The sequence below is a fragment of the Camellia sinensis genome, chromosome 3 (assembly GCF_055761805.1).
Source record: "Camellia sinensis isolate YWXY chromosome 3, ASM5576180v1, whole genome shotgun sequence".
In the NCBI taxonomy this organism is placed as follows: Eukaryota; Viridiplantae; Streptophyta; class Magnoliopsida; order Ericales; family Theaceae; genus Camellia; species Camellia sinensis.
The window spans coordinates 88,647,101-88,660,171 of record NC_138963.1 but is presented as its reverse complement, the minus strand read 5'-3'; the positions used below and the strand labels follow the sequence as shown (position 1 = coordinate 88,660,171).

Here is a 13,071-nt window from a genome sequence, read left to right as displayed (position 1 = left end):
ATATTTTTGGTATTTAGTGAATTTTCTAAAGATTTTTTTCAAAAATATTATACTTTTTAAGTATATTTATGTTAGGTGCACAGCCGAAAATTAGACTTTAATGGCGTTTAAAAAATGCCGTTATATCTATTTAAAACGCCGCTAATTCTTTTTGTGACGTTTAGTACCAAATGCCGAAGATGCGGCCGTCGTTGAAGCTTTACGACGCTTTAAAACCATCTTTATATTAGTATAGGCGGCGTTTTTGAAAGGCGGCGTATTTAGCGATAGTAAAATGTACTGCATAACAGTAAAATGGCGTCATGCCGTATTTAGCAATGTTTTAAAAACATCGTGATAACTCTTTTTTGTTTTAAAAATATAATCGTTACACTATACTATAGTGGCGTTTGAAAACGCCGTTATAGCTTCATTTTTTTTTTTTTTTGAAATTGTGCAATTCTTTGAGATTTAACTAAAAAAAAATACTTGTAATAAGACTAAAAAATAAGAATAATATGGATAAAAGTTTGCTACTATTTCAATATATTGAATAAATTTAGGCAAGCATTATATAATTATTCTAAACCAAAATAACAAATTCAACAAGACAAGCAAAAAAATATGATTTCAACAGAAGTTCCACATCAATTTTCTACAATCTTAGTTAGCACAATAATAAACAAATAGAAATTTAACAATAAAAACGATGAAATGCTTGGGAGGTCACAAAGGAAATATCATCCAGCTAGCCCAACTTCACAAAGGCAATATCATACAAAAGATCTAGGTTGCTTAGGAGTTCTATGAGCGCTCATCCACAGCTGATAATAAAGAAAAAAGTCAACAGGTAGTTACATTCTGCATCATTGGCATTAATAAATAGAAAATTGGATAATAAATTCTTCATCAATCAAAAGAGAAGCAATACAAACATGCCAAAATGAGAGCTATGTTCCTTGCTTCTTACCTTTCCACCCAAAATGAGCAAAGCAGATTCTTGGTTAGCCTACTAATGCAATCAATTAAACCAACTTCTGCGCCGTATTAACTGTAAAAGAACATATAATAATAATACCAAAGTGAAGGTAAGAAGACAGCATAAGCAAAAACTGTTTTCCATCAGTGGCATATTCCAATAACATCCAAAATCCCAAAACATACTTTCATAAGAAAGTCGATAAGAAATTTTTTTTCCAATCCCAACAAAAAGCTCCTCCAAATCAAGAGAATAAATATGCAAATATGTCAAGATGCTTGGAAAAGAAAAATAGAAGAAAATACACACACACAAGAGAGAGAGAGAGAGAGAGAGAGAGAGAGAGAGAGAGAGAGAGAGAGAGAATGACCGTGGAAAGGCCTAAGTATCCATCCAAAGTCATTAATTAATATCCTAAAACAAATCTCTCTATGGAACTACTTATTGAGAGCTCTTTTTCAAATGTGACCCAAACAAAAACTTCAAAAGCATGATATCATCATCAAGGCTTGAGAGCAAGGGCCAAATCACATCACGTCTTAATAGATTTAGAAAAGAAATTAAAAACTAGCGATGTAGGTACTTTTACCTTGTTAGTTCTTCTTCTTCTTCTTCTTCTTCTTCTCTTTCTTTGAATTTCTTTGAAAGGTGAACCTACATTTAATAAGAAAAGTATTTTAATTATTAGGGTCTTGTATTGTTAAAAAGGCTTTGATTAAATGATTGCTCACCTCTTGGAATGAAAATGTATGAAATTGTTGTTGATGTAGCATTGGCCAAACAGTGGGATGACTACTAAGTGAACAGTGGCATACTTTCATAAGATTGTTGTTTGTGGTTGTGCTTTCATTACTACTATTAAAGAAGCTGCCATAGATGATTATGGTATGCTCTTTTCTTGGGGGAATGAAGAAGATAAGTAAGATTGTTGCAAATGGAGAGGAGTCCATTACAACAACCACATAGGCAAGATTAGTCCCTTATTGCTTAAATTGCAGCATTTAAAGTATTTAGATTTTATCTCTCTTATTTCAAATTAAAGTTTTTAAGAGAAAAGTTTGAGCAAATTCAAAGAGAGCAATTGGGTGTGAGCAAGACAAAAGGGATAAAGAGGCAGCAGTTGTTTTAACCTGTTATCAGCTTTATGAAAGATGGAATATCAATTAGAATACCATTAAAAACTTGGAAAAACAAATTATCCAAATAAAATATTTGCCAATTACAGGCCTAAATTTGGATTTAATTACTCTTGACACATCAGAATAAGGAAACAAAGTGAATATATATGAGAATCTTAAAATTCTGCTATCGTTTGCTATAACCACACATTATGCTTTTAATTATCCAAACTCAAATGTATATATTTGTGTTCATCTATATACATTTGATTCTACTGACCCTCTACCGTCCATAGGAATAAAAGTAAACATTTTTACTGACAGTGTGTTTCATCAGTCATCGATTAGTTCACTCTTGCATTTTGAATTCATTGCTTTCCAATTACTCCTATCATTCCATATTATTATTTGTAACAGATATGGAATGTCGCTTTCTTATTCCAAGTGTATTCCACACGATGAAAGGACCCCATCTCTAGTAACATAAAATCCTTTTCTAGGGCATGTTTGTGCTAACAGTTACATATATAGGGGATATATATTATTTATAACAGATATGGAACTATGTTGACCACACTACATTCCATTAGTCAAGGATGATCTTAATTGTTAAACATTTAATTTTGTCAATGAGCATCACATCTAGGTAACAAAAATGCAGGGATATATATTTACCAGATGGAGGACAAAAACTTGAGTAGGTCAGATTTTGATGCTCAACACATGCTACCTGTACCTCCTCAACAACATCCAACAAATTATCTAAAACTGAACTAGTTATCTACAAAAACAGTACCAAGATAAGAGGTGAATTCAGAGAAATCAATATTTGAATACCCAGCAACTGATGAATGTAACAATAATACAAGTTGACAGTGAGGCAAATAAGGCATGACAAAAGGTTGGTGTAGAGCAAATCTCTAAAGGCATTGAATAGATTAACTATCTCTGTTTCAGACAAATGTGATCCTTGTGGTAGGAGTTGTGGTTTCAGTTGCTGTGATGAAGAATGATGAGCTAAAAATGCAAGGAAGAGGTTCAGAAACTCACTTGTGTTTCTTGAATAAAACTTCTAGAACCAACATAGTTCTGAGTGGTGTTCGCATTAAACGCAATTGCAAAAGTAGTGCAAACATCCATATTTGGCAAACCCTACTAAGCAAAGTATAAATGAACTTATTCTTCAATTGATAAAGAAATTATAATCCTTGGCCTCACCTAATTCTAGGCTTTATTAAATTTTCAAACCACACAACATGCAGAGAAATGAATAAAATTAAATAGTCCAATTAGTTTCATCAGTACTAATACCATCATATACAATTACATCAAATTTATCTTCCTGTTGGTTTCTTTGAGCAACATTCCCGGAGAATCCTACAAGCCTCTGAAGTGCTATGGCTGAAAATATAGAATCCATGCCAGGGAGAACCCTAAGCTCTTCTCCAACCACCTACCGTATCACCAAAAAAAAAAAAAACATGAGAACTGCCCATGGATAAAAGCATAATTGAGGAAACAATGTCTTTCAGACACAAGAAATCCAAATAATCAAAATGATTATCACATAGCCACCCCTTCAAGCACTCCTTGGGTCATATTAAGACGAGCATATGCTTGCTTTAGCTGATTGAGAGGTTCAATCAGCATCTGCAATTATTGGGAACAATTTATCTAGAGTCAAAACTACTTAAATTTAAACAGTTGTATTAGATATAGGGAAATGTGTAGGAAAATAGAAAAACACACTTTAGTAGTTTCCAGCCTAACAACTGAAAGGTTGTTGTTGCATGTGATTGGAGAAGTTCCAACCTTACAATTTAGAAGATAGTTAGCAGTAGGATCTTGGGATTGTATCACCAAGCTTGTTTTAAGCCCAGCCTTTGCATAATGCTGATCAACAAAAATTGATTAGTTAAATTTTGAGAAAAATTTAGAATAAACCCAATGGAATTATATACAAAGTGAAGGAAGATTCCCAAAACATAATAACCAAATTCATTATGACAGAGTAAACAAAATATATCATCTAAATCTACATGACAGACTGACACTACCTACATGTTTCCCCCCCATCTCTCTCTGAAAAAGAAAACAAAATATAACAAATAATTCCAATTAAGAAACAAGCAATAATGGTCTTGAAGAGTTTTCTTAAAGGTCATATGCTTTGAGGAAGAAAGTTTAGCATCATTCTCCCTGCATGTTTCTTGTGTTTATTTAGCTCGGTATGATATGCAAAGACAACAAGTTAAGGCCTTTTCCATTATAGAATCTAAAAATTGTCAGTTTTCTAATGAAGTGCCAATGCTCTTGATAGATTATGATAGATTCAAGAAATACATTGCTCTCTCAAATCAATCAATAAAGACCAATAAGTGTACCAAAGCTCGAATACTTCTGATGATGATGAATCACTCAAATCAATCAATAATAGAATAATTTTGGCAGGAACTCATGGATGTGGGAAGTTTAAACGCACTACCCAAACCAATAAGTGTACAAAAGCTCGAATACTTCTGATGATGATGATGATGATTCAAAAAACACCAAAGAGCAGCCACCAAAGGAGGAATCACATTCACATTCACAATCACAATCAAGTCCTAACTTTGATTCTGATGATAATTTAGAGGAGTCACCAAGTGAGGAACCAAAAATATGTCCATGGAACTTAGAAGAAGAAGGTGAGACAACTTTTACACATTTTTTAGACAAAAATATTTTAAATTTATTTAGAATTTAAATTGTGTGAATCAAATTCATTATTGATATGTCTCATAAAACATTAATTTTATTTTATTTTTTTTTGTTGAGAAAGATCAAAATCAAACATTCATAGATATCTAATAGAGTCACACAACCATAAAACCTACAAGAAACTTAGTCAACCTTTATATATGGCTACCTTAATTAGCTTCATCATGAGCATATTTAACCTTTTGTCTAGAGACCTTAGATAAACATACATAATCAAAACGATTACAAAAATAAGCTATTTCTTTTTTCTTTTCTTTTTTTCTAATTGTAAAACAGAAAAATTCATTGAATATTCAAACCAAAACCAAAACCAGAAGGAAAAAAAAAAGAAAAAAGAAAAAAAAAAAGGCCACTAGCAGCACCTAATCACCTGTCATTAATCCAATACAATGCCCAAAATTCTTACATGTATAGAATATTGGGATCTATTACAAAATTAAGTCCCAAAAATAAGTCCAAAAAAAAAAAAACTTATAAGGAGGAGCCCAAAAAAGCATAAGTTTCTCATTGATTGAAATAGAGCAATACTATCGCATTACAGAATCAAAACTTGGCAACAACCAAGTCAACAAAACAGAAGAGGGTTATAGTATATACATACATACATATATATATATATATATAATCACTAAACCAACACAAACAAAACAGAATCACTGAATCAGATTTACGACAATCATATATATATATAGAGAGAGAAGGGTAGATTCGAACCTTTCTGCCTTCTCTCAATGCCTTGATCTCCACATATGCAATGCCTTGATCTGCACAAACAAAAATCAACAACCAAATCAAAAGAGAGACCTTTGAAATCGAGAGAGAGAGAGAGAAAGAGAGAGAGAGAGAGAGAGAGAGAGAGAGAGAGAGAGACCTTTGAAATCGAAAGACAGAGAGAGCTTCGAAATCAAAATCGAAATTGCCGTGATGCCATTTTGAGATAAATCACGGAGCTGAAGCAGATTTTGAAGGATTTGATTGGTTTTTCTGAGATTGTAGATGGCAGTGCTCAAAATCGAACTTCGAAATCGAAATTGCAATCGCTCTGAGAAACTACGAGATTGAAGCCGTACGAATGTAGATAGGTTGGCTCTGAGAAATTTCGAAATTGCAATCGCTCTGAAGAAGAATCGAGAGAGAGCAAGAGAGTGAGAGATTTGAGTGAGTAATAGATTTGAACTAGATGGTGGTGGGTTTTTAAAATAAAGGTTTGGAGAGACAAAATAGGGTTTGTAGGGAGACATGACTTCAAGGCGTTTCAAAGCATCTTCTATTCATAAAACGAGATTGTTTTGATTCATATCAAATGCGACATTTAAAAAACGCCGTTAATTATTAGAAAAAGTGACGTTTAATAAAACATCGTTAATTAAGCGCCGTTAAATCCCTAATTTCTTCTAGTGGTGTATCTAAAAATTAAAAAAAAAATGCTTAGAATATTAAAAAAGTTCAGTAAAAACAAAAAACATGGAAAACAAAAAATTTTAATTTTCAAGAAAGTGAATCTTGAAAGTCTAAATCAAACAAGCAGATACTTTCATCACATATTTAGTTTCTATTAATTAAATGTTAAACAGATATTACCATGTTATGAATCCAATACTTTCATGACATTTCTATTTTTACAATTTATCAATTTAATAATTTGAAAAAATTATATTGAGACTTCAAGTCTCAAAGACCTACTAACGTATTTGCTTATATAATAGTATAGATGTAGTCCTATATGTTACTCTTTATTTTACTTATCTATATAAATAAATTGTTTAAAAAGCTTTCCAATGCTATTCAAATATAACTAGTCTTGAAATTTGTTTTTTGGTTAAAATAATTATTGTAATAATTAGTCCGTTAAAATGACTTAAATATAATGATGCTAGTCATAATAGTTAACAGATTTTGTTTAAAGAGTCCATTGTAGATGTTCTAAACCTTTTAATTATTAATTAATATATGTATTTAGTGTTTTAAATAAATGAAAATCACATGACATAGTAAGTGAGTTATTTCTTATTTCAGATTTTGATAGAGATCTTCATTTTATTATCAATGGTTATAAGAAATCCATGTAAACAAATCATAATTATAAATTACAACTAAAAGGAAGGGATAATATTTATAATCACATCTTAATTATAGATAGTTGATTTTGTAATTTCAAGATATGTTGCAACCTTATGAATAAAAATAGAGGGGATCAAATTCTTCAAAAATACCTAATAGAGGTGAGTAATTTTGCTTACAATAAAGTTTCAACTGCGCCATTGATTGAGCTCCACATAATTAATATAATAATATTGACCTTATTTCGTATGGTTATCGAAAATATTTCTAACTTCTTATCTTTTGTATTGTTTTTTCTTTGGTGATTATTTTTTCCATATATTTTAGTTATTTTTTAAAGAGACAATTGTTGAAAAATCCAATCTAAAGAGGATATTTTTTTATTGGTGAGGAGATCCATAATTTGTGAAATAGTTTGGTGTGAAACCCTTTTATTGTTTTGAGAGGACATCTTATTTTAAATTTTATCTATTGACCTTTTTTTATCTGTTCAAACTTATATCTATCTGTTCAAAATTTTTGACTATCTATTCAAATTTTTTGACTATCTATTCAAATATCTGTCAAAATTTTATTATCTGTTCAATTTTTTATTTTGTTTTTCCTATTTGTTGAAATACCAAGCCAAACCAAAATCCTATCAGTTGAAATATCTGTTGAAATACAGAGCCAAACCAACTACTATCTGTTGCAACTGGTCCTCAACACAAGAACCCAAAAAAAAAAAAAAAAAAAAAAATTTTGTTGTAATCTTCATCATCATCATCAACTATTAAAAAAAAAAAAAAAAAAAAAAAAACAAACAAACAAACAAATAATATGGTCAATCAGTGAAGGCTCGTATCTGTTTGTGTTGGATTTAAACAAATAGACCTTGAGCTAAACCATCACCATCTAACAGATTTTTCTAACAAACAAACCAAACCTTCATGCATTGCACAACAAACAATGATTACAAGCCCAAATATGAGCCTTTGTAAACCCTAGCACAAGATCGCACAAATTTCTTTATAAACCTTAGAGATGAAATGACTTTTTCCCCTTTTGCTCTGCAGAATAATCGATCAATGAATCTGCTAAGTTTTGAGCGACAATGAAAGAGATTTGAAAGTAGATATCTGATCGAATCTTTGAATCTTTGGCAGTGAGAGTCATTGTAATCCTCATTTTCTAGAGAGGCTTCGCCGGTGATAAAACTGATGAACTTCGAGATGCCCATCATGATCGAAGATCCCTTGTTAAACATACCTTAGCCCTTAGAATCGTCGTCATCGTGGTGGTTTGGAGTTTGTTTGGTGAAAAAAATGAAGAATCAAAGTAGAGCGGAGTCCATGGATGGAGATCGAAAGATTGGAGTTTGGCGAGGAGAGAAGAACTCAACATAGATCTCGAAACATGATAGAGATCTATCTACGTTTGAGAGTGCCCTTGAAGGCAAGCGGCAGTGGCTTTGGCAAAGATTCTGGTGATTTTTGAAGATTGTTGTTCGCCAAAAGGTATAGAGAGAGAGAGAGAGAGAGAGAGAGAGAGAGAGAGAGAAATGAGGCGACTCCAGTGGCGGACCATGAAGGCTTTACAAGTAGAACTCCAGCAATGTGGAGGAGGCGTGACGGTCGGGGACGGTGTAGGAGGTCGGGGACGACGGAAGAGGTCAAGAACCAAAGATGAGATAGAAAGAGATAGGGATTCTAATTAGGGTTTGAAGTAGGGGTGTACACGGTCCGAATTGGTTTGGTTCTGAGAAAATCCAAGAACTGAACCGATTCTAACGGTTCTGTGATTTTGAGAACCAGACCAGACCGTTACACTTGTAAAACCGGACCATAACCAAATTGAAAAAACGGTTCGGTTTCGGTTTGGTTTACGGTTCCAAAAATTTCTATTTACAAGAATAAATTGTTAATATTAACAAAATAATTACTCAAACTAATTACATTTAACTTATGATAAAAACTAATAATATTAAGGCATTACTTAATATTACATATCTATACCATCCTAATATCATTAAAATTATAAAAAACCAATTAATAAAAATAAAACTTGATATTATATATATATATATCTTTTAAAATTCGGTTCGGTTCGGTTCGAACCGCAGTTTTTTCATAAAATCCATTAACCGAACCGTTTTTACGGTTCTCATATTTCTTAATTCGAAACCAAACCAATTCTTAATAGAACCGAACCAAACCGTATGATTCGGTTTGGTTCGGTCCAGATTACCGGTTTGAACGGATTTTTGAACAAGCCTAGTTTGAAGTCAGAGGGGTATATATATGTGTGGGGGGTAGTTTGGTCAATTTACCAAATCATGCCTTACGGACAAATGATTTCAACGGGAAATTCTAATTCCACACACCTGACTAGCTCATGACACACACTTAATGAAACATTAATTTAATGACAATTATATCCTAAGTAAAAATAACCATAATAGATATCCAGTAACACTCATAATATTATATAGAAAAATTCTTTGTACATATTTTTAAAGATAAAAATCTCAATATACATCTTTTAAATTAAAAAAATTAAACCTTAATTTTTTGTCAGTTTGCTTCTTCATCTAGGTCATCTCCAGATTTCAATAATCCCACCATTCTCAACCACAAAGACTGGTTAAGCCCCAATGAGGTTCTCAAGCTCTTCTAAACTCTCAAAAATCCCAATTCAACACTCTCTCTCTTATCCCAACTCTCAAATCGCAAAGACTATCAGCCCAATGAAGCTCTCTACACTATGATTGTCAACAAGCTCGCTTTAGCCAAGAACTTCGATATGATTGAAGATATCATGGAAATAATCAACCTTGAAAGAAGAAGTTACAGACTCTTCGAAGATTTTTTCTACAATGTTATCAAGATCTATGGCAATGTGGCGGGTCATATAAATCGAGCAATAGAGACCCTTTTTGATATGCCCAATTATAATTGTTGGCCAACAATGTAACAACAAAATGATAAAATGGAAAGATTACTTACCTTAAACAAGGGTTTTCAATGGTTTTTAGTGGAGGTTCAATGGAGGTCTTCACATTCTTCAATGGAGGTGAGGAAAGCTCAAAGATTACTTACTTTAAACAAGGGTCTTCAATGGTTTCTTCCTTTTTTTTTTTTTTGAATGAAAGTCAGTTTGGTCTTCACTTTTGTGGGTGGAACTAGAAATCTGAATTATGGTCAATAAAAGTGTGTGGATTTGAGAGTAAAGTGTGTGTACCATGATTATGAGTGAATGATGTAATTGTAATTTTAAGGGTGTGGATTAAGAAAATTAGTTAATAATCAAATTAATATGTGTGTATTGAGAAAAGATTTACCTTAAATTAATTAGGTATGTGAAAATAGAATTTCTCAATTTCTTCGCTTGGACCTTGGCCTAATAAAATTAAAATTTAAATTTTTGGCCGAATGTCCCTTTTTTTGGATGTACCAAAAAAGTAAAGTATATATATATATATATATGAAGAAATCTAAAAATTCACTAAATACTACACACACACACAGAGTAATAATTTTTTGATTATTCTTCAGCAAATATTTTTGAGATTTTTTACATATACTTCAATTTTTAATCACATTTAGAGGGTATTTGAGATGATTTAAATAAGTACTTTTTGACTTTTTATGTAAAGATTTACAAAAAAGTAGAGATGTGATGTGACTTAAAAAAATAAAAAGATTTAAAAAAAAAGGTGCAATTTTTTATATTATGCCAAATTGTGCCTAAGAAATGTATCTAAAAGTGAAAAAAATTAATTAAAATAGTATTTATTCATAAATATCTCTTTACCTACTTATGTTCCACCTAATCTAAATTATTTTCTTATATTTCAATAAATTCTATGGGTGACATAATTACCAAAATGCTCCTAATAATATTATTTAAATTGACACTGTGAATGTTTCGTTATGTGAATGTTGATACTAACAATGTGAATGTTGACACTATCAATGTGAACATTTATGTATGTTCACATCACGAAAATCGCTCAGAAAATCGCTCAACGTTCAAAAAATATTTATTAAGTAAAATTATTCATAAAATACCTTAAATATAATAATTAGGATTTAGTAGATCAAATGTCTGAATAATAAAATTTATTAAATTATAAGAATATGTGTAGACACCCCATTTTTGACTGTCCTCAAGACTTGGACGTCACCGTTTGAACACTCGGTGATTATCCATGTTTGCGTTCGTTTGGAGTTCCCGGAGGTCTCGGCTCGCGCGCCTTGCCTCAGGATCTCCGAACTCGACCGTTTAATGTCTGGTTTTGCACCAAACATTTGTATCTTGCCTTTGAGAGGCAGGGTAGGGCTTGTAGACCATCCCCACCCACCACCGGCAGTGGCTAGAGGCCACCGGCTGGGTTTTTGCTGCCACCGGCAATGTATATTGCCGGCCGGCACTATTTGTTGCCGGTCAGCACTATTTAGTGCCGGCCGACACTCCTTTTGGCCAAGATGGCATTTTTGGCCGGCCGATTACTGTGCATCTGCTTTTGCAGATATTTTAAGACAGCTGTCTTGCTTCTGCTCCCCTCCATACACGTGTATGGAGGGATCTCCCTCTTATGAAGCTTGTCTTGTAAGCTTTACAAGACAAGAAGTGCCATATAGAGAGAGGAAGGTCTCTTGGCTTAGGGGAGAGACACTTAGGATATTTTGGAGAGGATATACAGCCATTGTTAGGGTTTGAGTTCTAGGGTTAGAGTTTGTTACACCTTATCTCTTTCTTTCCCTCTTTCCCTCTCCTTTGTGCTCTTGTGTGTGTTTTAGTCCATACTATTGCACAAGAGCATCTAGTGTTTCACCTTCCTCTTGGAGCTGAGGTTCTAAGGGACTGATTTTGAGGTTTTGGTGTTGGATTCAAGCTAAGGAAGGCCATTGGAGCACCATTGTTGAAGAAGGCTTCAAGGGTAAGAATCTCACCCCTTTTTACCCCATTTTTGCATTGTATTTCTACCTATCTTAAATTCATTTTTGAGCTTAGTGTATAATACAAAAAAGTTCTGTTTTTAGACCCTCTTTATTGTTTATTAAGAGTGTTTTGGGGTTTGAGGATAGTTGACCCCCCTTAGGCCTTGAAAGGCCTCATTTTGAGCCATTTTGTGCTAGCTCCGGGATTTTGGTGTTGGGGTCTCTTCACCACTGAAATCTTGAGGGATTTCAGTGGTGAAGGTGATGCCTTGAAGTCCCAAGAAGGAGAGGGCCACCCCCTCTCCTTGTTGTCCTTGAAAAGGGCATGTTTTGGCCTCTTGAGAGAGCATTATATTTGAGGGTGTATTGACCATGATTTGACTGCTTTTTATGCTTAATATGTCATGTTATGCCTCTGTTTTTGCTTGGTTTTGGTACTCCATGCATGCTTAGAATAGTTGCCATGTAATGCCTTGTTTATGCCTTAACATGTCTTAGGTTGTTAGCCTTTGTTGGAGCATGTTTTAGGCTTAGTCTTGTGAAGATTATGTGCTTATTTTGACATGTTTTAGGTCTGTCCATAAGTGTTTGGATTGATTTTGACATGCATCACATAGCCCCTTTGCATTTTGGCTTGTTAGCCTTAGGCATGTGTATGTATAGCATGGCATCTTTGCATTGATTTGATGATTTGGGATCATCCTACATGCCATTTCAGTCCCATTTCCATGCTTGTTTGATTGCCTTGCATGTCTCTTTAATGCTTTAGAAGCATGTGTTGCATGCTCCATGTTTTGGCCATTGTGTATGCCTTTGTATTTGAGTCACTTAGATGCCATCTAAGGAGTCCTTTAGCCTTGTTTTGACATGCTAAAAATCTGTTTTTAGTGGTTTAATGCATGCCGTGATTGTTGTGCTAAATGTGCTTCAAAGCTTCGTGACTTGCCTCAAGGACTTGGACCATGCTTGCATGCATTTGCTTGTCTTGTTTAATATGATTTGGCTTCATTTTATGACATGATTTTTAATGCTTATGTTGCATGCTAATTGTCCATGATTCCCCCTTTCAAATGTGTTTGAGGGTTGTTTAATTTGTGCCTAAGTGTAGGCCTTCCAACATATGTATGTATGCATGTGTATTTGGTCCTTCATTGTAGCATTTTGGCCACTGTTTTAGACCTATTTAGAGCTGCCTAATTCATGTATAAGTCCATCTTGCCATCCATTTGCATTGCCTCATGTTTGCTTGTGT

At 33.3% G+C, this 13,071-nt stretch overlaps 1 protein-coding gene across 6 annotated transcripts; it reads right to left on the bottom strand.

Moving 5' to 3' along the window:
• Positions 1-567: 567 nt before the first annotated feature.
• LOC114265750 (uncharacterized) lies at positions 568-6,085 on the bottom strand. 6 transcript variants are annotated; one of them, XM_082920326.1, is made up of 7 exons: positions 5,707-6,085; positions 5,551-5,662; positions 3,889-3,969; positions 1,690-3,529; positions 1,548-1,612; positions 950-1,030; positions 568-803 (listed from the first exon to the last, which is right to left on the bottom strand). In XM_082920326.1, exons 1-4 carry the CDS (start codon positions 6,075-6,077, stop codon positions 3,353-3,355), a joined length of 741 nt encoding a protein of 246 aa, XP_082776452.1. In that variant the 5' UTR covers positions 6,078-6,085; the 3' UTR covers positions 568-803; positions 950-1,030; positions 1,548-1,612; positions 1,690-3,352. The 6 variants fall into 6 exon arrangements, 4 of the variants coding, with proteins under 4 accessions (XP_082776452.1, XP_082776451.1, XP_082776453.1 ...); XR_014364275.1 differs by having other exon boundaries at positions 1,548-3,529; positions 3,652-3,969; positions 5,551-5,600; positions 5,708-6,078; XM_082920325.1 differs by having other exon boundaries at positions 1,548-3,529.
• Between the last annotated feature and the right edge of the window lie 6,986 nt (positions 6,086-13,071).